This window comes from Phalacrocorax carbo, chromosome 9, assembly GCF_963921805.1.
Source record: "Phalacrocorax carbo chromosome 9, bPhaCar2.1, whole genome shotgun sequence".
NCBI classification, from domain to species: Eukaryota; Metazoa; Chordata; class Aves; order Suliformes; family Phalacrocoracidae; genus Phalacrocorax; species Phalacrocorax carbo.
Genome location: NC_087521.1, coordinates 12294849 through 12321053, shown reverse-complemented (window position 1 = coordinate 12321053; position 26205 = coordinate 12294849). Strand labels below are relative to the sequence as shown.

General features: G+C 51.4%; 1 protein-coding gene across 1 annotated transcript; it reads right to left on the bottom strand.

Annotated features, from left to right (window-relative positions):
* Positions 1-225: 225 nt before the first annotated feature.
* Positions 226-25121, bottom strand: VSX2 (visual system homeobox 2). Its single transcript, XM_064459986.1, has 5 exons — positions 24680-25121; positions 23302-23386; positions 20319-20442; positions 3013-3193; positions 226-1943 (listed from the first exon to the last, which is right to left on the bottom strand). Exons 1-5 carry the CDS (start codon positions 25119-25121, stop codon positions 1612-1614), a joined length of 1164 nt encoding a protein of 387 aa, XP_064316056.1. The 3' UTR covers positions 226-1611.
* Between the last annotated feature and the right edge of the window lie 1084 nt (positions 25122-26205).

The window sequence follows — 26205 nt, the reverse complement described above, 5'->3', positions numbered from 1 at the left end:
CCCTTTCAGCTTTGTCTTTCACTGCAAAGGGAGAGCAGCACCCAAGCCTCGTCTTCTCCATGCCTGGGTAGGGAGGAATGTACAGACCTCTCTCTGTGCCACTTTGGAGCTCCCACCTCTCTCTGGCTTGTGGCCTGATGTCCAACCTGCTCTCAGCTTTGGCTGAATTCACCCTCCTTAAACATCAGTGACTGGACTCATACACAGTATTCCCGTTTAGTTTTATTCTTGTTCATATCTTTACAGAAAATGGCACATAAATCACAGATGCTGGATGACTAGAAGTTGTTACAGCTCCATATCTCAAACACCTCAACACTGAATTCTTTTCTCATGGTATATACATTATTTACACACCATGGGCTATCATCTAACACGTCAAACGACTGGGGGACAAAGACAAACGGGCTCAATGGAGGGGCTTAACCTTTGACGGAAGAAAAACAGTAGCTCTGGGGAAAGGGTGCTCACAGCTGAAAGCAGGACAGAAAGGGTTGCCTGGAAGTCACTGTCCTACGGCTTTCAGAGGGGAATAGCGCCTTACCAGGATGGGAAGGTAATGGAACCACAGAGCAGGTTTGGCTGCATGGGACCACGTGTGCTTGTGTGGAGCCAGCTAGAAGAAATATGTACATGTTATGGGGTGGATCAGGGTGGATGTGCATGGCTGTCATTCCCTTTAACACTCAGAGGGTGAGCTGGACAAACTTAATTCAATAACTACATTGGGCAGATGTTGTTTTCTCACCTGGAATAATGTATTCATCATTTGGCCCCTCTGCAGGGATGCAGGGCATTGGCATTTGGGGCAGACTCAGACCCGGCTGTGGTGACCAGCCCTGCGGGAGCCAGCAACATGGGCTGGGGTCACCTCAAGGTGACAGGTGGGACCAGGGTGTCATGTCCGTGGGCTAAACTTGCCTCTTGCTGCCAAACAGAGACAAAACTCAACTGCCCTAAAGCTGCAGCAACTGCCCTAAAGCTTCCCGGCAGACCCCAGTGCCAGGCAGGGAAAGATGGGGTGGAAGGTTGCAAACCACCCTGGATGGAGAGTCACCATTTCATGCAAATACTGCCATGGACTTGTCCCACTGTGGCCTGGGACAGAGGCAGAGGTGATGGCCAGGGGAAGGCGGCGGGTCTGCCTGGGGCACAGTGGGGCAGGGTGCCAGGGCAAGGGGCCCAAGCAGCACTGGGGAGAGATGTGCACCAAGAAGGGGCATGGCAGCAGGGGACAGGCTCGCTCCAAGATGGCTGGTGGGGTCTGGGGCTGGAGCAGGAAGAGAGAGCCCCAGAGCTGGTCACGAGGCCGGAGGGACCCAGAGCCTCAGTGTCTTCTTGGGTGGCGACGATGATGGGACACTTCCCGGTCCCCCAGAAGGAAGGGGTGGGAGTGTAAGGAAGGCCCGGCAGGGCAGAGGAGCGAGGGGCAGTGGTACGCTCGAGGGGAGCAGGCAGGGGGACACCTCTGCCAGGCAACCCCAAATGCAGAGACTGGGGCCCCGCTCCCCAGGCAGGGGTGGCCGGGGGGTGCCTGGCAGTCCAAGGGGGAACGTGGCCCCCAGAGGACACAGTGTCTGTCGGGGCTGGCTTCTGCCACCTCTTCCCCCCCTAGATCAGCTTCTCCTCCTTCTGCGACAAGTTCAACTTCTCTGTCTGTCTCTCATCCTCCGCTGCTGTCGCCTCCTCCCCTGTCTCCAGCTTCCTGCCTGGGGCTGGGGTGTCCCCAGCAATGGTCCCCAGGACTTTGGTGCTGTGCTCCTGAGCTTTGGCCCTGAGGGCAGCAATGCTGTTTTCTCTCAGTTCCTCCTGGGAAATGGTGGTTTTGGGATCCGGGCCCCTCTCTTCCTTGTCACCCTTGTCAAGTTTGGGCAGGGCCTGGCGCTCCACCTCCGTCTTCCTCCCCGCCTCAGCCGCTGCCTCCAGAGACTTTTTGTGCATCCCTAAAAAGAATTGTTGGTATTCGGGTTTAGAAAAGCGCCTGGGCATGGGAAAGCCATCTTGAACTGAAAACAGCAAAGATAAAGAGAGGCCAGAATTAAGGAAAAGCAGAAACCCTTGCTTCACACAGCAGTCACGGCGAGCCGCTCACTCTGGCCCCCACGCGAGGGCAGCCCAGGCAAGGCAGCTGCCTGCTGGGGCAGCCCAGCCCTAGCATCCATGGCCTCGGGCCTGCGCCCAAAGGTCTATAATTACTCTCCCCTTCATTTCTCTCTGTGAACCTAAAGCTAACTTGTCCCTGCATAGGGACGAGGGTCTCAGACAGCAGCACAGTTGCCTGAGCTTCACTGAGGGTGGGGAGGGAGAGCCCCCACTGCCTATTCCTGTATCAACCTGTTCCTCACACAACCCACCCCTCTGCCTCTCTCAGTTTCACAGATAGAAGGACAGAGAGGACAGTCCATCATCAAGACACCAGACACTAGTTTTGGGGCAGAACCAGCCTGAAAGGTCAGAAGGTGGGAAGTAAAGAGCAGGAGTGTGGTAGGGTAGATGCTCCCTCCAAGTCTGCGCCGAAAAACAAGTGAAACCAGGCAGAAATGCAGCTCCCCAGGTGCAGAGAGCAGGAGGAGGCAGCAGCATGTTCCCCCTGGGAATTGGAGAAGGGAGAGCACATCCTGGCACCCCATACAGCATCATGGGACTGGAAGAGTCAGACTGGGATGACCTCCTGCCTTGGGCAAGGGTTGGAGCCCCTGCTCCAGGGCTGAGTGTAAGGGATGCTCACACCACAGGAGTCGAAGGCTAACACCAGCCTGAGCATGGGGCACAAATTCCTGCCCTGGCCAGATCCTGCCGGTCAGGATCCAAGGACCATCAGGGATTTGGGATGAGCAGCCAGACCCTATTGACAAGGGCTGTAGTGGGAGGGGGATGGAGGGTGGCGGGGTAGGGGGGCCTCACCCCGCTGCCCTCCACCCATGTTATTGACACAGCTCTGGTTTCTTCTTTGCATCCCGCACTTCATCTCAACCCACTTGCCCTCCCCTATGAATGCAGCTGCTCTCTTACCCAGGAGCCAAGGGGCACAGGACTCCATGATGCCATCCTTGGCAGACTTGAGGATGGACTCAGGCAGCGGGATGGAGTGACGCACCATGGCACCATAGAGCCCGTACTCAGCCATCACGCTGCTCCTGCCCCAGCACTTCTCCCTCTTCCGCCATTTGGCCCGGCGGTTCTGGAACCAAACCTGGGGTGGGTGACAAGGAGGGACATGGGTTTTTTGGGGGGAGAAGGTGTGTCACTCCCCTTCCCACATGGGAACACACAGGTGCTTATACAGTGGGATGAAAGCAGACAGGCATATGCTCATCCCAAAAGCATTGTGACCTCTTCCCCTGTGCAGCAGCCGCCAGGTATCTCCCCCTCCCTCGCTTGCAGAAGAGGTGAGGGCCAAGCGTGAAAGCAGGTCCCATCCCTCTCTGCAGGATGTAATTAATTTGCCATCGTGGCGTCTTTTTCTAGCGGCTTTTGGCTCTCATGCCTGGGATTTTCTTTCATTATTTACTGGGTGTCTGAGCTGCAGCACAGAGCTGCAGGCAGCGGTGCCTGCAGGGAGGGCTGGCATGGGGGTGGATGCTTGGGAGAGGCAGGAGAAGGGGGAAGCTGATCTGTGCGCTTCTCCCTGAATTCCCAGTTTGAAAAGCCCCTCATCTTCTCAGAAAATTGGCAGAATAATCTCTGAGCTGTGACCTGGGGGGCAGCCAGCAGAGAGGCGGGTGGCGATGGCGGGGGGGGGGGGAGATATGCTTGCAGAAATCTATTAGCGCTCTCTCTCCGATTTCCATTCCTCTTGTCTCCCTCGCCCTCCTCCCTCCCCAGCTCCCCTCCCTTCCCGCCGAGCAGAGGCATCAGCTTTAGATGAAAAATTGCTCGAGGTCTATTCAGAAGGAGGCAAAGGAAGAGTCAGCCCCAGGGGCAGCCCAGGCCTGATTGAAAAATAAGTTAATTTCAGTTTGAATCGATGGGCCTCAGGCACTGAAATATCACGGGAAATTAAAGCAGCTGGTCCCCAGGGAACCACACCATTGACCTGCGCTAATTAATGCCATGGAGTTACCAGGCCCCTCTCCGAGAGGCAGCCCCTCCCTCCCCACGGACACCCCAAACACCTCCTCATTTAACTAATTAGACTCACAGAAAATTGGGTGTTAATTTGTTTAGGATTTTTTTTCTTTTCTATTTTTTCCCTCCCTTTCCCGGGAAGTACACGGCAGAATGGAAATGAATGGCGGGGTCTCGCTGGCAGATGGATGCTCGGGGTCACTCCGCAATCTTCTCCGACTTGATTGCTTGATTAGGTCGTTAGCACATTAAAAAAAAAAATTGCTTGCCGTCTGGCGCTGGCCTGATGAGTGGGATGAGGCGGGAATCGCCTGGGTAATTTATCTTTTTATACTGCAAAGAATTTGATTTCAATCTGCAGATATATGGAGGTGCCTTTGACACCTGTTTAACATTACAGAGCTGACAGCTTAACCCTCTCTTGTCCCCACCTCCCGTAGCCGTGGGGGACCTTAGACTGCAGTGGGGAGCACTTGGGGACCGTAGCAGACCCCCAGCTCTGCCGCAGGGACCACAAGACTGATGCCATGGAGTGAGGTCCAGCTCTCAGCTGGCAAGGCAAGCCCTCCTCTTCTACCTGTGCAGAGGGGAGTTGCCCAGCATGGAAGCCTTACTGGGAGAGAGCTGCAGGGTAGGTGAGTGGCTTGACAGCAGATGTGACAGCCAGCCTTGGATGTTCCTGGGAGCCTGGCCATCCTGGCCCCAAAGAGATCTCTGTGGAGTGGGTAGGGTGGTGGTCCCAGGAGCTGTGATCCCAGCTTCTCCCAGCAGAAGACACTCTGTGCATGTCAGAGGGGATTTTACAGCCAGGCTGCTTCACCACGTCACCTCCTTTGCATGATAAACAGTGTGAGTTACACTTTCATACTACCAATATGTAACCCCTGGACCATGGATGGCTTCGGTTCCGCTGGAACCTGATCAAGGGCCCTCAGGATTGCACAGCTTCCTCTCTCCACCCACTCCTCCATGCCTGCGTGTCCCACGGGTTTGCTCGATACTGCAGTCAGCAGGATGCTGGCAGGGTCTCTCACTCCACCAGACAGGGGCAGTGGGGCAGCCACTCCCAACACTTGCATGCTGCGAGGGAGCAGCTCAACCCACTGGGGCCAGGAGAGGGATCCAGCCTGGTCTGCCGTGGCTAAACCAATGCAGTATGTCACTTGCCACAGAGCTCCTTGCTATCTCCCTTGGCTTCAGGAAGAAATTCCTGCACAATCCAAGGGCTGGTGCCCACAGATCTGCCTTTGTTTGGGGCTCTAGTGACAACTTGCCATGTACCCAGAGCGGCTTGCAGGGCTCGGCTCTGCACAGCTGGCTCTGTCACCAGTTGCCACACCTGGGATCTCAGCCAGGAACAGGTTTTTCCATCAAGTACTACATGGGCAACTTTTTAAACTCTTCTTGATCCTCTTTTATCACCCCTCCCTTTCCCCTCCCTCCTGCCTTGATGCCCCAAACATCTTCCCACATGCCTCATGCTCCCCTGCCCTCCTCCTGGGCCAGCCCCAGCACTGCCCACTTCCATTAAACCTGCTGCCCTGGAGCATCCCTTTTTCCATGGCAGGGCCACACAAATGCCAGAGCCAGCAGAAGCTTTGCCAGCTGGCAGGCCAATTTTGACTAGAGCCGTGGAAAATTTTCAATCAAAAAATGCTGATTCAATCGCACAGGAAAAACTGCATCTGGCCAGTGGAAGTGTGATCAAAATTATCTATGGCTTTCTTCTGAATGCTGTATTTTAATCTCGGCCACCTAAAACATGCAAAATCTATGCTTTAAAGCCAAATGGGAAAATCAAAATGACATCACACATCCGTAAGATCATTCTGAGATTTCCCAAACCGATTTTTGTCATTTGATGGGAATTTCCTCTTGGTTTTGGCTAGGAAAAAGGAGTTTGAAATCCCAGAATTTCTAGCAGAACAGAAGTCAGGAGGACTGACCATCTTGCTTTAACACTAGGACCCATATCTTCATCTTAGGCATGAAGTTGAGTGAAACCAATGATGCTAAATACTGAATATTTCTGGGGTCAGACCCCAGGCCAGTATCTCTGCCACAAGACCATCCTGAGGCACAGGGAGGGAAGAGCTCCAGCATGGCATTGGCAGCCTCCATGCCATTTCAGATCAGCAGAATTATTCCCCATGGCCCATTCTTGGGATTTTGCTCTCATTCAGATGGCTCCATCGGTGGGATGAAATATTCTTGGAGATCTTACTGCTTTCTTCAGACCTCTTAGCGTGTTACCAAAATTTTCCTGTGCCTTGATTCTGAGCTGAATTACACACTAGTTTTAGTAATTCTGAGGTAATTTTGGCTGTGTTGGTACATCAGCCACAACTTCCAAATATGCAGTTGTTTATTATTGGCACCTCACTTTTCCTGGAGAAGGTCTCACCCTTACACCTAAATTTACTTGCGGTTTTGATATTCCATGTCTTCTCCGGCTGCTTTTTGTTTTTGCTTGGAGCTATCTACTCTACAACTCCCTCCAGCTCTGTAAAATTCAGCCTGCTTCAAGCAATGTTTAGGTTTGTCCACATTTCCTCTTGCCCCTTCTCATCATGTGGATCAGCTCAGCTTTGTGAAATGCTTTATTGACGTGGCTGTGTACCACCCACCTTCCTTCTCACTTGCTTTCATCTGATGCTCTGTTATACAGCCCAGGGTATGGTGAAAAGATCGTGTTTGTGCTTCCACACTTCATGAGCAGTGGTGAAAACTGCTGTGATTAATGTTAGACTGAAGCATGCCAGATGTTTGTGCAAAGCTATCACAATCTGATGCGCAGAGGTGTCGTTTGGACCAATGTGCTACATCTTAAGATGATTTACAGCTTTTTATTATCACACAAGAACCCTCGGTGAAACATGGGAAGCTTGTTCCAGGAACCCTGTCCTCAAAAAATGGACAACAGAATATAGAGGACAGGTTTGTCTTGCTATCCACCAGGTGCGTTAGCGTCTAAGTTCAGCCCATGCATCACGTTTGCTGTTTAGCAGCCCAAAGCCCTTTCCTGGGCTGCTCCTGAGGCTCCAAAGTGCTGCCCTTGGCACATCAAGGGCTGGATCTGGGGTGGTCACTGCTGTGGCCGAGCTGGGGGCAGGAGGCAAGCATGACTCTGGCAAAGCTGCCAGACACCTTCTGTGTGCAGCAGCAGCATAAGCTGATTTTCACTGCACACCGCAAGTTGGGTATGCCTGCACACCCTGCAGAAACTGCAGTCGTTTCCATATCAATGGGCTTTGGTTCTCTAGGCATAGAAAAGCTGCAAGACCAAAACACGTCACCTTGCAAAACCTGGTCTCAATACGAAACAGGCAAATAGATGGTGGTAACATAACACGTCACTCAGAGAGGATCTGCCCATCAACCTATTCCCTATCATTTGGTCAGAGCTGAGCATCACACACTGAACCCACTGGGCACATCACGCTGACACTGTCTCCTCCAAGAGCATCCACAGCCTATGAATCAAGATAGCAGCAAACGCCAGCACCTTCAGTGCGCCTGGATCCTTGTTCCACATGCCTGTTCTTCTGAGGCCCCCTTACTGAAATCAGCAGTATTGCAAAGTCTTATAAATGGAGATGTTTCTAGCCTCCATCATCATCTAATTCTCACCCTTGGTGCCCACTGCCCAAAGCAGTAAAAGTTGAGGCTCTCTGTGCTCAACCACAGGGTTGCAGCATTTCAGAGCCAAGACTGGCAAGGTTATTCTTGCCAGTTTCCTTCTCTGAATCACAAATGATGACTGATACTTCCTCAGATTATTGATGATGCAGAAGAGCAAATTGTAGTAGGAGGAATCTCTCATTTTGTAAAGGGACATGAGACTCAATGTGTCCTTGTTATCTGCATTCATCATATTAGTTTGTTTACCTAATCAGCTCCTGAAACATTGTCTGCTAAAGAGAGAAGTCTCCCTGAGGTTTGTCATGTGCCAGGAATCTGAATTAGCAAAGGGATATTTTAAGGTGTATAGGGCGTTGCTGTATATTGCTTCTGTATTGTTTCAACCTAAAATTTTCACTGGTTACACTCATTTTCTTGTCTGCTACTTTTCAAGCTGGGGCACACAGATAGAATTGGTAGTGGCCTTTTTTGTCTTTCTAAATAAAAAAATGTTATTTTCTCTGCCCAAGCATTCCTCATCTCTTCAAGGAAAATTCCAGCCTAGATAATGGGGAGTTTTTGCTTCACCAAATCTCACATACTGCCTTTGACATATCATTATAACAGGGGTCTTTCAAGTAACAAGCTTTATGGAGCACAAGATGGTCCCAGCCCAAAGTGGTGCATGCTGAAATGTCCACTAGAAGGCCACAAGCAAATGCACATCCACACATGCACAGACACACAGACACACCAGCACTCTCCCCACCAGCACATGAGGAGCAGCCACATGCACCTGTTGGCAAACCAGCAATTAAAGCAAGGGTCAAAATCCCAAGTCCCTCCAGCAGCAATGCTGAGACCATTTACCACCCCCCCCGCCCTTCCACCCCTCCTTGGATTAACAGGTGTATCTTCTTTGCTCTCTGACAATTTCCATGGCACAAACCAGCTTTGGGGAGCTGAACTGTCACTCTGTATGATCCCTACAAAGAAGCCATTTCTGATACTGGGCTCTGTCCTGCCCAGCCAGGCAGCCTGCGAGCTTTCTGGACTTCTTCTGTGTCATTGCCTTGGGTTGTAATCTGCTGTCATGGTCCCACCTGATGTGATGGTGCTGACAGCTTTCTGACCCAACACACTTATGTCCATCCAAGACACTCTTCTCCCAGGGATCCAGCCTTCTCAGGCTGAACCATGCAGAAGCTTCTCACATTCATCCCTGAGATCTCTTCCCTCTACGGCATTTACTGCCGTGGGAAACATCCAGACACCTACACCAATGCCTTGTAGTTGTTTATGTCCCTTTCACCAACATGCTGCTCTGGACTGATCCTGTCGCCTCACTGTATACACAGCAAAGCATTGGCACAAAGAAACTCTCTTTCTCAGTGCAAGCTCTTCACACCTCTGCCCGCATACTGTTTTCTCCTCTCCTGGACTAGAAAAACCTGGTCAGGCCTGCTATTTCCCTCACAGCAGAACACTACTCCTAAAATCATGCCCAGCAGCATACCTGTCACTTCCCCACTTGAAGCCCTTTGGTGAGTCCAGCTGCAAACCAGAGAACACCTCCAGCTCATCTCCACGGCCAGGGCCCTGCTGCCATCTCAGCACTCAGTTCCTCCTGACAGCTACACATCTCCCTTTCTTTCTTCTTCCTTTCCAACGAAACCCTCTACAGTGAGAGTATTCAAAAAGAAAACTTCCTCTGAAAAAATAGCAGTATCCTCACCTTCATATTGGGCAGAGCCAGTGACCCTGGCTGGGTTCAATCTGAGGATGTGAGCACTGCAACGAACAGCCTTATAGCTTCCTTGGAGCTTGTCTCATCCACACTCATGGGACCTGGGGCTTTATAATGAATTGCCACAAGAGTCTAAAGTCTGACTGGGTCCTGGGGCTCCCCTGAATCCCTCCCCTGTACTGATCACCCCAGGAAAGCTTCCTGTCCCCAGGCTGCTGGTGGATACTGCACCACTTGTGTAAGCCTGGAAATGGTTTATTGCTGTCTTTTCAAATGTAATGTTAAAATTATTGGCACTGTTTATGGTGACATCACTTTCTATGGCTGGTGTAAAGTGGGTATGAAGTTAAATGAGAGCAGTAAAGGTTGTACCTGGGCTGCATGGCTGATCGCAGGACTCATCATCCTTCCTCTCACTAAACACGGGGAAAGAGCTTTCTGAGCTCACATTAGAAAGAGCAATTCCCATACACAGCATGGCAAGAGCCCTTCCTGGTAATAGGTAGAGTCATGTCTGACCCGCTTGGCTAACAGGTCCAACCAGACATGCTGAGATGAGCTGTGAGATGGTACTCATCCCTCTTGAGCAAAGACATGACAGTTCATCCAAGCTTGGTCTCTTCTAAGCGAAACTAGCACAGGGCACACATTGAATATGGGCTCAATACGCTACCCCGCAAAAATGTACATGCTATTACCATGCCACTGGTCCCGCAGGCCAGGCCTGCCTCTGAATCCTGCTCTTAAAAGCATTATGTGGGCCAAGTATAGCTCCTTGTTGCAATTTATCTGACTTATGCAGCCAAAGCTGTAAAACCCCTCTTCACCAGGGAATATGTCTTAAACCATGTCCCCTTGGCAAAGCTGGGGTTTTCACCTGGCCTTGCCACCTCATGTGATGACATGTCTTCTCACTTGTAACCTACAAAAACTGGAGAACTTCATCAGGTGCAGGGGTCCCATCTTCCCTAAAGAAAAACAAGTGTGCGCATGATATGCATGATAGGTATAGTGAGATTGGTGGGTCAGTACACACTCGATCTGTGCAACACATCTGCACAGCAAATGCATCCCTGATACATTGATTTCATCATTGCCAGACCATGATGCCAGCTGACCAGCAGCTTAGCTGGAGCTACACCTCTATATAGGCTGGGACATTGCGGATAAACACACAAATTCCTCCTTTCCTAACATGCTGATTGAAAAACAGGAAAACCATCAGGGTCCTGAGTGCATGATAGTCACAGGAAAGCTGGCAAGAGTGCGCCCATCATCCTAGTCCACACAAACCCAGGGCGACGTTTGTCATTGTCACAAAGGGTAACACTGCACATCCATCCTTTGGGAGCTCACAATGCCTGGCTCCATTAACCATGTTGCTATCCTGCCTGTATACTTTTGTTTTGCCTCCTTTTGCCCCACTAACACTGCTCTGAATGTCCTCAGACACAGAGGAAACCTTAGCATAGATCTTCATAAACATCCATATGCAATGTGGGGACACACCATATTATTACCTTCATGTTAGAGCAAGATGAATCAGGGCAGTCAGAGGAGAAATGTCACATCCCCTTCATGATGCCTTTCTATGGGCACCAAAATCAGAGCTTGGGACGCCAGCCTTCCTCAGATGCTGTGGAGCGCTGCCTGTTCTCTGGGGCTGCCTCTTGCATGCCATTAGCAGCCACACGTTGCCTTTTCCGTTATCAGTACACACAGAGCAAAGGGCAAAGGTGTGATCTGGCCTTCTCCAGAAGAAAAATGTAGGAGCCAGAGGCTGTGCACCAGCAGGAGATGATGTCTGCAGCACTACCTGGTGCAGCACTGTTCCCCGAGATAAGGCTCAAGCCTGTCCCTGCATGCATGGGGACAGCCTGCAAAGTTCCCCCCTGAGGGCTACAGCGTGAGCTCAACAATGCACAGGAACTCTTGGTGCACTGAAGCATTATCTGGAAGATATCTAGGGAAATGTGTTATGTATTGTAAAATGTTGTAACATGTTGTAATAGTTTTCATGCAGCAGCTTGGACTGAGCACCAAAAGGAGAAAGTTGCAGTCCTTTACAATCTTCCCTTAGGAAGATACATGGTAAGGATGGTGTTTGCAATTCCTTGCCTCATGCAGTAAGAGATATCTAATCACCCAACCTCGGCAAATCCTTCACCAGGCTGTCTTGAATCTGGGGAAGGAGGACCACCAGAGCCAAAGAGCAGGCCGTAAGAGCAGTTTATTCCCTGACCGCCACCCAAGAGGTCAGCACTGGCAGTTACGTTGGCTGCAATGGGGTGGCCCTTCAGCACTCTACTCCTACTACATGTCTGCTCCTGGCTCTGCACATTCCTCAGCTCTGTGTACCCTTCACCTTCTTTGGGTAATTCACAACTCAAGGAATTTTCACATGACACCTTACAGCTGCAGAAGACTCATGCTCCAGGCACTGGCTGCTGCTGTGCCGCTGACGCCTGCAGCTGGCATTGTCAGCTCAGGCTAGTGCACAGCACAGCTAATGCTGTGACCTGCAGAGCCATCAACAAGCAACCCACTCACGGACGTTGCTCGCAACAGGGCAGCACATCCGAGCTCACCAGGACATTCCCAGGTATTCCCCCATGCTTAGTCTACCCAAGCTAAAATCTCCCAGGCAGGGACCCTCCCTTAATTGCCCTTTAGTCGCTGAAGCCTTGGTCTCAGTCACAGTCAACATATAGGCTCAAGGAGTTGGTCCAATTAACTAACAAATGGCGGGGTGCTGTAGGGACAGTCACGGGGGACTCTGAGTTGGAAGGATGGCAGTGAAGCCAAAGATACAAGGGACCTAGAGATATCAGAAACAGCTGATGGATATAAAACAAGTTATCTTGGAACGGACATCACCGGCACACCTGGCTGAGAGCAGTGACCAGCAGAGATACTCATCATGTACATTTACATGATGAGTTGGGTAGATCCTTCCAAGGGCTTGTTTCCCAACAACGCTCAGAGTTCAGCCTCCCTCTGGGTGAGCCAAACAGTGCCTTTAGAGAGTGAAAGGGTAGCACAAATGAGGTATTTCCCCCAGCAGCATATCCTGCAGACGCCGCAGCTGCAAGTGAGCCAGAGCTTCCCAGATGCAGGGGTGGGCAGCCTGGCTGCACTGGCCTGGCTGAACAACATGGATGCGGGCTAACCCAGCCTGGCAAAGTGCGGCTGCTTATCCTCACTGTAGCAAGTCAGTTCCAACAGCCAGGCAGGAGTCAGTCAGTAGGCTATTTCTAGACTATGGACGGGACATAATCCCCATGTTTACAAATGTGCAACATGCATGCCATGGGCCTTTATATAAGTCTCAGGAAGGTGACCAGGTGTAAGCAATGTTTCACTTGCATCCCCTTGCTATGAATTTGGAGAGAAAGCTGCAGCTGAAGGCTCTAATAACTACCAGGCAAAGTTTCAGCTCTGCCTTTGCTCAGCTGGGAGCCTAACAGAAACCTGACACAGATAGTAGGGAGCAACCTGTGCTTCTCACACCAGGTGGGGCCTAAACAGGACATCTCTTGCCACTCCCAGGACAACGCCACTCAGAGCAGACAGAAGAGCCCCTTATGCTTTCTCACAGCCTCTTATGAAGGTGGTCTGGTCCCTGGACCCTGTTATTGTAGCAACAGTTTGTTCTCCAACCAAGTTCCTCTTTTCTGCTCTACAGAAAGACCTGCGAGCCTCACACATGTGAAGATGAGGGTAATCTGTATGTCTGTTGAGGACTGGACTTCTCAGCGCTGCACGGGCCTGTGCAAAGTCTGGCTTGCAGAACACCCACAAAGAAGGACAATGAAGAGGCAGAGAGGTTCATGCTGCCAGAGAAGAATCAGAAGAACTTGTTGAGATCTATCAGGGTAAAAGATAAACACTATAGAGAAGAATAGACCCATTAAGAAATAAAAGGGAGAGTAAATTAACCATGTCTGTAAAGTGCTTGTGTTATTGAACTGTTAAAGAAATCCCTATTCAAAGTCAGGAAAGGAGGAAAACTTTATAATAAAGGGTCATTAAAGGAAAACGTGAACACACAACCATCAGCTGGTCGCTCTGCCAGCCATCCTAAGGTTGGAGGGGAATTAACTATTGAACTTGCTGGGGTGCCCAATAATTTTTTTTAAAAATCAGTTGTGAAAAAGTGCAGTAGTATCAGAAGAGAGGAAGAAAGTTCATCCTTAAAATTGTTCCCAGCACAGAGATTTAGGGTAACATTTCCAGAAGAGCTTAAGTGATTGAGAAACTACAGTGCCTAAGCTAACTCAGAGAAGTGTTACCCATAACCTACCATTGTTAAGAAAATAGGGGGGTAAATTCAAGGAAGGGTTGTCGCAGCCTGGCATTAAGCCTGCAGAGCCATTCCTCATTCCCCTGGCTGTAATGGGGAAAGTCTTTGCCAAGGCACGCCACAGCAACAGGCTACGGCATATTTTGTTGCTTGCCTGTCTTTGCTCTTGCAGGGAGCTTACGTGCCCCAGCACTGGAAGGTATCTGACCCTCGGAGATGGTGTCTCCAAACCATGGAGAGAACAAGGAAGGCACTGTCAAAGCAAAGCCCCATTTCCCTCCAAATACTGTGGAGGAACACACCAAAATCACACAGTCCCTTATGCTGTGACAGCCATAAACATCTTGCAAGGAACAGAGCAGAGGGCAAGGACAGGCAAGCTTGGTTTTATTTGTTTTTCTGTCCAATTTAGAAAATTGGTCAGTGGCTGAAGCAACTCATGGACTGAACATAGAGGGATAAAAAGGTACCTGGGTATACAAAATATTCATACTTCTATGTGTCCATCTCTGCACTAAAAACCACCTTTTGAACTGCACCTACAGCCCCAGCTGTACCAGGGTAAATCCCACAAGATTGTCTAGCAGCAAGCAGCAGACTCCCCATTTCACAATAAGCTGAAGAGAAGTTCCCAGTTTCTGTCCTGTCTCCTGCCACATTTTATTCCTGTGTCCAAAGGCATGTGGCATTAAGAGTTTTCAGACAGTAAATCCTTTTGGGAAGGCTTGCCTGGGCCCCTGCTTTTGCCCATCACCCAGCCCCTCTCTTTGCAGCTCTGGTAATTAACTTGTAAACGAAGTTCTAGCACATGGACTGAAAACGGGCCATAGATAAAGGGTAATGAAAACACTCTGTTACAGAAAGGGCCAAATTAAACAACTCTTAATTGAAAAATGGAAATTAATATGAATTTAGATCAACTAAACAAGCATGTTATTGAAGAGGCAGCAAAGTGAATGAACTCCTCACATACCAATTAAAGACATGGAGGCAGAGAGGCACCATACGCCACGAGAAACACTCATAATGATATTCTCACCAAGCCAGTAAGTTTGATTAGTTTTATTACTCTCACTTGTACCCTTCCTACATTTCTAAAAGCATAGGGGAAGTTAATGACTGTGATCTGGTATCACACTGCTGTGGCTCAGGAATTATTGGCAAAGGTAGCCAGCACTAGCGGCTCAGCAATATTTCATGATTAACTTCTTGCAGGGTTCTTAAAAAAAATTAAGATATTGAAACAGTTGGCTCACACAGCAGCAATACTTTCAGCTTCTCCATCACCTTGGTAATCTACCGCCAACCAACCTAACTGCTCTGCTAATTACCCTCCAGCTACAAGACCTCCGTGAATGTGCTGCATAGAGATACGGGTGGGAACCCACTGGCACTGTGCCTCGTGCTGGCCTGTCTTTCTTCTAAGTGTGAGAGTCACCCAAAGTTTTAGCAAGAATAGACAGGTCCTCACTTATTGAGACAAGCATACCACCAGTGCTTTCGGCAGCACTAAGAAATCCCTCAGCGGCCATTCCAGGCACAGATGCAGGAAAGGTCAGCAATTGCATGGAGCAATCATCCCCATTCCACACTTACACTGTGGGATTAGGACTACAGTTCAACATTCTGCAGCAAGCAGGAAAAACTGGCGGAAGGGGGAGAAGCCAGGGCTGCTAAAGCTGCATAAAGCAAATTTTTCCTTCACACTGTCTATCATGTTCCTTGAGGAGACTCCGTGGGTTCACTCCTGAGCTCCTGCTCAGTGCAATACAGATTCCTCAGGCCTTTCCAAATTATGTTTACCTCTAAACACAGAACAGTTTTGCAAACTGAAGCAAGGTAAGCCTCTTCTGGAGAAACACTCTTGGTATGAATGCTTCCCTCCAAATGACCACCCCTCCTGATTCCTCCATCCCCATTCAATTCCTAAAGGGCTACACAGTGATACTGAACTGTGTTAATCTGATAGCAGCTAAAACAATACAATTTTAATTAGAGTTTTAGTTGGCTTTGGGTTTTTTTTTTTAGCCAAAATTGACCTCTTATCTGCCTGACAAAGCTTGCTGGATGCACAGACAATCCCCACTCCTCAAACATGGCACCAGTGTCTCCTTGGGCTTCCTCTTGCTTATGTGAGCAATTTTATTTTGTCCCAAAATGCTTCATCCGTGTAATTACCATAAAATCATTTAACAACAAGAACTGACAATTTTTAGCACGTTTATTCTCTTTTTTAATTGATTAGTTCCCTTAAAAGGTCTATCTAGTTTCCCCACAATGGCAGTCAGGATCTTATTTTTTGGAAACACTGAACAGATTAATTGATTTGTTTGATCAGTAGGAGACATACTGTAATGACAAACATACACAGTCATTTCAATAATTCCAAATCAAACTGTTACTGAGCTTTGATATTGTAGATACTGGTGTTTAAAGTTTGGAACTGTCACATATTAATAAATTCAATAGGGATAACTTATCTAAAATCTACACATTACACTTAAGAGTATCTGTTATGAGAAACACACTGATTTAAGTCAGGTGTCAGAATACTTGTCAGCTCGAGGCCATTCTGAATATTTCATGTTGTCTACTAAGGATATACTTCCCTGCAGGAACCTATTTACCTCACCTGGATTTTACAGAATGGTCTGGGTTTATTCTAATAGCATCACTTCCACTCTTCTGAATATTCTTTCAAATACATAGCCTTCCTTAACATAGCCTTTTTCAAGTATCTTGCAAAATGGCCACAGTGACATCTGCTCTGACTTGTGCAAAGTGTCTCACTAGGAAAACTAAATTCTTTTCCCACGTTGTCCAACGGGTGGATGCTTATGTTCCTTCTGGGAGCAGCCAGCTCAATACAGGAGGAAGATGCATGCAATGTGAAAGAGTGCTGCCTTGAAAAAAAGCACACGTTCATCTTCTCATTAAATGGAAGATTTGAATATTTTTTCCTGAATTCAATGTTCTCTCAAACCAATAACTTTCTTGGCCTCTGATGGCTATTTGTAGCATTCTGCTGAAGGCTTTACATGCAAGCAGTTCCTATATATCATTCTCTCAATTGCACCCTTTGAATTTCACTTTCATATTGAATTTCATAGGTGATTTACTTTCTCTTTGACGACTACCTCCTGAGAAATAATTCCATGAATGAAAATAAGGAGTTGATATCACTCTTAGGTGTGGATCCAGTGGGAACCCACAGGAAATGCTGTGAAAGTTCACAGCGTGGGATGCTCACAACAATCTTAGAAAACCCTTTCATTAATGACCTACAAGAGGGAGAGAACAATGTTGAAAGATGGGAGGAACTGCAAGCTACAATGAAAATGCAAAAATATAGAGCTCCCTTGAGCAGTTAGAAACTCATGCAAGGAAAAAAATTATTACATGAAATTATGATTATGAAGAAGGGGATAAAGAGTCATTGTCAGCTGTCCCTTCCAAGGGGCATTAAATGATGCTAAAAGATTCAAAACAAGATTTACTTCACTGCTGCAGAACTTGCTGTGGGATATTAAGATATTTACATGTGTTCAAAATCCCAGGAGGCTGTCAAAGTACTCAGTAAGTATCACTAGATATCTGCCCTGCTCTCATACTCTTCTCTAACATCCACCTCTTGCCAGTGTCAGAGATGGTAAGGCTGTTGTTATGCTTGTTAGGCAAAGTTAATAAAATGCCAAACAAAACCCAGAACACTGGAGGGAAAATCCTGAGGATTAAAAAAAAAAATCTGTCTAAAAAAGCTTGAAGTGACCAAATTAGATAAATAGAAAAAATAAATATCAAAGCAAGTAGACCAGTGATAATCTGAAGCTGTTTGTGCAAGGACTCGGAAGTCTAGCTGAACCGGTGTGAACATACCCAGTGTGCAGCTGTAGGGATGTGGTCCCTTATCTCCAGGAAGACTGACAGGCAGGATGGGCTTCACAGAAGAACAACTACATGATTAAGAGACCAGCGTGTGATTTATGAAGAATGATTTAAGATCTTCACACAGCTTGCTTAAGAGATGATGAAAACCAAAAGCATCAGCCACAAGAAGAAATAGCTTAGATTTATTTAAAGAGTGTGAACATCATAACAAGGGGAGAAAGAATAAGGCTTATACAAAAGGGGCTAAAGTAAAAAAGGAACATGAAGTGAAAAATCAAGAAGCATGACCAAGGTTGGGAATCATCCTATCATGACTTGTGACAAACAAAAAACTATGGACAAGGAGACTTCACAGAATATGGTAAGGGATAATTGGGTGCTGGCCCATTGGAAAGGTCAGTGGTGCTCAGGACTCCTACGTGACCCTGATGCTCACCCTGGGAGGGCGCTCATGCTCTCACACAACAGATACCACAGAAATTCTGCTGTTTTTCGTGATTTCTCCTTTCATGATGAGCAAAAGTGTTACTCACAAGCACTTTCTCCTGGCATACCTGTGCCATTAGCAACACCCGATGTTCAGAAGAGCCACACAATGTAGTACTTCTGCTGTCCAAGTCTAACCTCATCTCTAGGGCAGAGGGGTCACAGTAAGGAGACTCCTAGGCTTAAAAACTCTGCAGTACAGGAAAAGTAGGCAGTTGTTTATTAGCCAGCTGCAGAATGACATGCTGGCAGCAAGTCAGTGACAGCTAAGATATGTTAGCCACTATTTCAATTCCACATCAAATAAAACACTGAGTCTCAGCACTAGAAGGATGCTCCAGATGCTGAAGCAGTACATGCAGTGACCAGCTTTGCACTCTCTGCCATAAAATCTCTCTCCACCTCACCCATAGCGAAGGCCCTCAGCCCTGGCCAGAGAAATGGTGCCTCTGCATTTCAAAATATACTGTGCCACTAGATGAACCTCTTCCTTCAAGAGGTCCTTTATGGGAAATCAAAGGATCTTCTTTCCAGCCCAGTATCAGATGGTGGCTGCAGGCAGTGCTAAGCTCCCAACAGGTCCCCTCCCTCTTGACTTGATGCTCTACAGGGTCAGAAGTGGAGAAGTGACCCTCCATCCAGCTCACTCTCTAGAGGCAAAGCATCAGGGCCTGTTGCTCAGAGCAAAATCCTAATGCATCAGGTAGGATTTCAGGTGATGGGCCATTATTTCTGAAGACTGGTGGAAATCCTGTCAGCATACGGGTTATCTACAAGCTGTTAGGTCAGCAGGAGTCCTGCCAGCACAACAGGATAAGAAGCACAACTTGCTTTTATAAAAATGTCACTCTTGATTCAGCACAAGGATAAGGGTGGTGAGGGGGGCTCAGGACTAAGGGAAAAAGGGCTGCACTTTTTTTGGGGAGGGTCTACCTGTCCCTGCACAGGGTCATACCTCAGCACCTTCCAGCATCAGCATTATATTTCTAAGAGCCCTCTGAGCTACCTTCCAAACCCACAAGGGAGCAGCCTCTTGGGCTGTCTCTTTAGCAAAGAGCACGAGCTGAAGGAACAGATTGGCAGGTGCTGGGCATACATGAGGGACTGAGCAGAAGGATGAATCAGGGAAACCAGGTCGCTCCCACCACCATGTGGCACTCAGGCCAACGTCTCTTGTAGAAACTGTTGTGCACCAGCTATAGAGGAAGCCACTGCCACTGTGCAGGGGGCAAAGCCTGTTTAGCCCCAAACCAGTGAAGAAACATCACCTGCACCAGCAAAAATGGGTTAAAGGCTTGGCCATTACAGCCCTGTGCCTTGTGCAGCAACATGGCAGGAGCAGGGCATGAGGAGGAGGGAGGCAGCAGAAGCCGCTGGAGTCTATCCTTGTGAATGTCATGTTTGGTCTGCCCAAGCACATTGTGTCTCCCATGGTGTACACAGCAGCTGTGTCTTCTCCAGCTTTTTGGACTGTAGTGATGGCTTGCATACTGGCTGCCATGCATGCCAAAGGCTGGTGCCTCCACAGCCCTGTGGCTTAGGCTGCTCCTTGCCACCAGATTCACCACACAGTGGTGATGTTCCACACAGCCTTGTGTCATGCCTCCTCATGGTGGCATGACAGGACTGGCATGCAATTAAACCTCAAACATTAAAAATCACTCCCAGAAACTTTCAGGGAAACTTCACTTGAGAAGGCAAATGCAGTGGAAGTGCAGAGACGGTGCAAACACCTCACTGGGACTTACCCATCATTCCCACACTGTGGTCCTAGCTGCCTGTGACATCCCTGCGCATCCTCCTGCACCCAAAGGAGCAGAGATGAGGTCTTTCCCACCCACACTGCCCACCCAGACCCAGTCTCTGGGAGGCTCTCTTCTTGCCTATACCACCAAGTCCTTGAAACGCCATGGTGTTTCCTTGCACACCAGTTCCACTTCAGTGATTGAGCATCCCCTCAGCTATGCACACGCTGAATCACCGTTACAACATGCCATGTACAGCACATGTTGACATACAAACACCCAATACAACTCTGCCAAGAACAGCTGATCTGTCTACCTACTCATCAAGGGCAGGGGAGTGGACAGTCTGGGGAGGTCTATTCAAAGCAACATCAGCCTTCCCATGTTGCTACCTTTTCTTCAGGGAGAGACGAACATGGCTGAGAGGGGCAGGATAAGGGGGTCCGAGAGATATGATTACCTGTATCCTGTCTTCTGGCAACTCTGTTTTCATGGCCAACATCTCTCTAGCATATACGTCAGGATAGTGGGCCTCATTGAAGGCCTTTTCCAGCTCCTCCAGTTGGTAGGATGTGAAGATTGTCCTGAGGGGAGTAAAACTCTTTGATCAAAAAACATAAGAAGAAGAAGCAAAGATGATGAAGAGTCAGAGAAATGAACACAGAAGCTTCAGAAGCCTGGGTAACCTGATAACGTATAGCTTTCCCCCCCCATCTCCTGCGTTTCTGTGCACAAAAGGTCAAGTGCCAGGGTGAAAGGAGAACCAGAAAATGCCAGAAGACAGCGCTTTAAACAGTTACAAATCACCTTCCCGTTAGGGACTTCCCTCTGGAGACGGTCCCTCCCCAGCAACGAGCACCTGCAACCGGCAGCAATGGCAGCTGCTCTTACATATCAGACCCTACTGCCTCTTGTGAGGATCCTGGGGGTGTCCCTACCCCTCACCCCTCCTCTGACAGGAGGTCACACCCACCCTTGGCCTGGCTTAAAACGAACCTCCTCCCCCTCTTGCATCCAGAGGTTTCTTAACCCTTTGATAGTCGCACTGCGTTAAAGAAGCATCCCCTAGGCACCCCATCTGGAGAAGTGCTGAGCCCTTCCCAGCTGCTGGTCCTTACTCTCTTCAATCTCCACAAGCAAATAATCCTCCCCTGGAGCCCTGGCCCTCAGCTGAATCCTCCAAAGGTTTTATCCACTCAGCTCTCCACTGCTTTTCACCAGTCCTTCCCTATGAGACCCAGTGCCAGCTCCTTTCCTCTGCCTTTACCCTGGTTGCTTCCACTCCGATATCCCATTAGCTGCTCCCTGCCAGTTTGCATTACCCCATTATCCTCTGGAAATCCTCCTGGACCGCCCTGGGTGGGTGGCAGCCCAACCCGCCTCTGCGCAGCCAGTTCTCAGCTCTGGACAACCAGATTGAAAAATCAGCAGCTGGAAAGCTGAGACGGATGAAAGCCCTTCTCCAGGGGACCCTTCTCCAGGGTCTCGGACCACTTCCACTCCCCTGAGGGCTAAAACTCCCACCCTCCAACCCCACCCTCCCAGTGCACAAACCACATTTTTCAATAAAAACTAACAACGCTCCAATGGAAAAAAAAAAGCAGCCTTTGTTCAAAGCAAATGTATAAATATGCCATCAAACTAAGAAACATGTAGCTCCCAGAAGGGGGAAGGAAAGAGGAAAAAAAAGTATTTTTCTAAAATACACCCGAATTTCAGAAAAGCCTTACAATTCCAGAGAGCATAAACAGAAAATCTCAGAAATATCTTCTGCTATTCAGAATCAAAAGGATTCCACCAGATCGATAACGTTACTAACAAAAGCAGCATGCAAATGCAAGAGACCTGCCGGCAATCAGATCCTTCTCTAAATTCATTCGTAAATCCATTCTCTTTTCAAATAGTTTTCCTTCAGCTCTGACAAACCTGTGAACTCTAGGGACAGCAGAGTCACATTAACTCGTGTATTTTCTCTCTCTGGGACCACAGGAAAAATTATTCCAATTTGATCCAGTTTAGATTTCAAGCATTCTGCTCCAGCCTCCTCTGACCAGAGCGCCGAAGCCCAGCAAGGCTCACCGGCGGGAGGGTTTTGCCTGATATTCAACTGAAGTTTTCCCTTTTTAGATGTCGTTCCTGTCTCTTTCGCAATATACAGTCCACTCTCCTTTTTAGCGTTTCTATCCTGCAGATATCTGCAGACTATTGGGCTGTCACCTCCCAGCCCGTTCCTGGCACAACTAGAGGTCTTAACCATTTAGTACAGAATATACAACTACAGCGAAATACTGCAGGTTTGTTTCTGTCTAGTACTGAAAATAAATCTGAATTTCGTTTCCTCTCTCTCACCCACCCCGTGACCTGTACACCAGCCGCTACTGTGTTTTCACCCAGCCCTGTCTGGTCCACAAAGAAAACGGACCCGTATTTACCCCAGAGCACCCAGACTGGGAGCAGTTGCCTGGTGAGGGACCCCGGGTTTGGGATGAGCCCTCCAGACCAAGCCTCCTGTTGCACGACCAGCAGAACGTCTCCTGGGAGAGTCCGCCTCCTTCCACCCCGCATCCTGCTTAGCTTTCACTGGGGCAGCTTTTAATCCACCCTTCCTGCACCGTGGCAGGATTGATTTAATTATTGCTAAATCACCCTCGGTGGATGGTGCCTGGCCTTCCTTTGTCCTGACTCTCCGGCCACAGCAATGCCAGAACCGGGCACGGGATTTTTCGTTTCTATTTGTAAGGCGCAGACAAACCAACTCCATTTTAACTGCCGGATAAGTCAGGAAAAGTCTGTTACCCTGACTATTCCCGAAGGGAAACCAAATCCCCTCTGGATCTCCCAAAGTGGATCTTCGTTGCTTTAAACCATTCTCCAGCCTTCTTCAGCTTCTCTGCAGGCTGTGGCTGAGTTCCAACTATTTGATCTATCGGCAAAACATTTATTTATAAGTAATAAAATATTTAAATCGTTGATAAAAATTGTCCCTTGCCGATAGCCAATATTAAGATCGCTATATGCGGAGCAGAGAACAGTTTTGATTATTTAACTGCCTCAGTTTCGGACAGGTTGATGATTTTTTTCCCCCTGAACACCGTGATCCGCATCCCGCCCAGATGCTCACGGGCTGCTCGGGTTTGCGGCTCGGGATACCTGGATCCGCAGCCAGAAAAATTAAAGAACCTGACGCCTGCGGCCGATCCCCCCGCTCCCTACGGGCGGGTCGCCAAACCGGGCTGATTTTGGAGAAAGAAAAAAGCAAAGGTGGCAGGGGAGCAGCCGCCGGGGCTCTCCGGCGGCCGGGCCCGGAGGGGTGTTTCGCTGGGGGCCGGAGCGGGACGGGAGCGGACCGGGCCCGCCGGGGCGGTGGGGCTCGGCGCTGCCGGTGCCCGGTGCCCCGGGGAGGGGGGCGGCGGGAGCCGGCGGGGTGGCGGCCGCTCGCTTACCTGTGCCGCCTCTTCTTTCGTTTCTTGCTCTGGTTTAGGGAGGATTTGGACATTTTCCGGTCGCTGGAGGAGACATCCTCGGAATCTGCGGAGAGACAGGCAGCGGCCGTGGGCCGGGGCTCCTTCCTCGCCGGGGACCCCCGGGCAGGGCCGGGCCCGGCGGCTCCGCTCCCTCCGGCTGCTCCGGCCGGAGCTTTCGTTGCGATCGCGCCGCGGACGGGGCCCGCCGCCGGCCGCTCCCTCCAGCCGGCGCGGCCCCAGCGCTGCTCCCGGTCCCGGCGCCGGTCCCGGTCCGGGCGGCTCGGGGCGATCCACCCGGCCAGGGAAGGCTCTGGGCCGGGACCGGGCTCTCGCTCCCTGCTCTTTCCCCCGGAGTCGTTTGCTGGGAATGCTGTTGTCGCGCTGCTAAAATGCAGAGACGGCAAGCTCAACAACACCGTAGGAAAATGGGGGAGCTGCAGCCCCCTCCCCGCCGCCGAGCACCCGCGGCCGCCTGCCCCGCCCGGGGATCCCGCACTTCGCCGCAAAAACACCGGAGCGGGGAGGAAAAAAAGATTGAGGTTTATGCAGCTACCAGGAAACAAAACAGATCCCGGGCGGAGCAGGTGCCCGCCCGTGGCCCCCCCCGCTCCCCAGGGGTGCCCCGGCCCGGGGGTGCTGCGGGCAGGGTGGCACCGCCTTCGCCCCGAAGGAGCAGCGGGGGGACGGAGCCGGGACCCGCATTTCGATGGACGCCGCTGTACCCCGCGGCGGCGGGGGCTGGCCCCGGGGCTGGCCCCGCTCCTGCCCGTGGCGACCAGCCACCCGCCCGGCCCCGTCGCCGCGCTGCCCGGCGGGCCGTGCTGCGGGCGGGGGCGGGGGGCACGGCACCGGCCGAGCCGGCCACCGCGCCGCTCCGGACGGCTCCGGCCGCTCCCAGGAGGAGGCTGGGTGTTGCCCCGGGGGCCGGGACCGCGAGCTTGCTGCCTGCCATCCCGGGGGGACCCGCGGCGGTCTGGGAGCGGGGCCTGCGGGCAGGGTTGCGGATGGCTGCGCCGTCTAGGAAAGGGATACCGAGCGGCCCCTAATTCCCCGGCAACGAGTTGGGGTCGCCGGGGCCGCGGGGGGGCTGCTTCGCCGGGGCTCCGCGCATCCCCGGGCCGGGTGCCCCTGGCCGAGCCATCACACCGCGGCTGCAGCCCCGGGCGGGGGGAAGACGCGCTCCCGCCGGCTCGCCCACCCTTCTCCTCCTCCTCCTCGGGACCGAAACGAAATCGCCTTCCCGCCGCCGGGCACGGGGCCTGCCGCCGGTGCGCCGGGTGCCGGCGACTGCAGGGGAGGGCGGGCAGCGGCGGTGGCGGGGCGCAGCGGGGTCCCCGGGGGCCGGGGACGCGCCTACCTGAGCTGGCCGTCTGGCTGCTGTCCAGCTGCCCGGGGGCCCGGGCCAGGGGCTGCAGGTGGACGCTCTGGGGGTCGGAGAGCACCTCCAGGAAGGTGGGCTGGGTGTAGAAGCCGGGGATGCCGCCGGCCCCCAGCAGCCCCATGCCCACGCCGCCCACCCCGGCGGGGCTGAGCACGGAGCGGGCCGCCAGCAGGTGCCCGGCGGGCAGCGAGTCCAGGGCGGCCCGAGGGTGCGACGGCGGCTCCTTGTTCAAGCCCAGGATCTCCTGGATGCCGAAGCCGGTGCAGCGGGGAGGGGTGGGCCCGGAGCTGGGCTTGGCCCCCGCCGCGGGGGGCGGCGGAGGCGGCGGGGGCGCGGCGGCGGGGGCGGCGGCCGCGCCGTCGGGCTTGGGCTTACCGGGCAGGCTGGGGGCCAGCGCCGCGCCCGCTTTGCCCGTCATGCTGCGGCCGGCGGTCCCTGGTGCCCGCTCCGGGAATGCCTGGGAGCCCCCGGCTCAGGCCCCTTTTATCCGCCCAGCCGGGAGCCCGAGCGGGGTCAGAGCCGCGCAGCCAATCACAGGGGCCAGCCGCGATTAGGGATGCCAAAAAGCCGGCACCGGCGGCGGCGGGGCCGCTGCTCGGCGGGCTGGGGCCGGTGCCCGCCGCCGGGCTGGGGCCGGTGCCCGCCCCCGCGCCCAGGAGGGCCGCCCCGGCGGGCAGGCCCCGGCCCCGCTGCGCCTCCGGCCCTGCTGGGGGAGGTGGGGTGAGGGACGGACAGAGGTATCCGTGCTTTCAGAAACAGGGCTCCAGCCTGGCCGCCCGCGGCAGCGGGCACCGGGCACCGAGGGGAGGTGCGCAAAACAGCCGTGGAGGAAAACGCCGGCGTCCCCGGCTTTCTTGCTCATCCCGTATTCTGAGATAAATACCTGTCAGCAGGGAAATAAGGGTGCACGGAGGAAACCTAAGGATTAAAGCCGAGATGTGCTCCTTGAAATTGTAGAGCTGGAAGCACTCTACTTTGGAGAACCATCCGGTGTCATGCCATCAGAGGCGGTGGAATAGCTGCTTGGGCTCTCTAGACACCCCTGCCCGTGAGCACGGTTTCTGAGCCACACAGTCCTACAGGAACTGAAAGCGCCTTTCACCACCTGTGGACAAGACACCACACACCTCGTCCCTGCCAGCCCTACCCCAACCAAAGACATTAAATCAAGAGAAAGCCTAAGGCATCCCGTTTCACTCTAGCTGAGGCAACAGCTCCACCACAGCATGTACCTTGATAGCTGTAAATAGTCCACAGCAACTTTAGGTCTCTGCTCATGGTGGCCAGTTAATCAGTGGGACACTAAGCTGGGTCTGGGACTGCAGCTCCAGATCAGCACAAAAAGCCCATCTTCCATCTCAGCTCTGAGGGGATGCGCTTCCCCGTTCATCCTCTTCCCAGCTTTGCAGGTCTCCGGGTTTGGTCCATCAGGCCTAGGGGCTCTTGCCTTCCTCTCAAGGGGAGGTTCTTCTGGTCTGTGAAGGAGTCTCTGCAGTGCCCAG

Excerpts from the sequence above, each read along its gene's own strand:
- VSX2 (XM_064459986.1), bottom strand. The coding sequence starts at position 25,121 with ATGACGGGCAAAGCGGGCGCGGCGCTGGCCCCCAGCCTGCCCGGTAAG. Across the intron at positions 3,194-20,318 it reads TGCCAGAAGACAGGATACAG|GTTTGGTTCCAGAACCGCCG; the intron begins GTAATCATATCT and ends CACCCACCCCAG. Across the intron at positions 1,944-3,012 it reads CTGTGCCCCTTGGCTCCTGG|GGATGCACAAAAAGTCTCTG; the intron begins GTAAGAGAGCAG and ends AATTCTTTTTAG.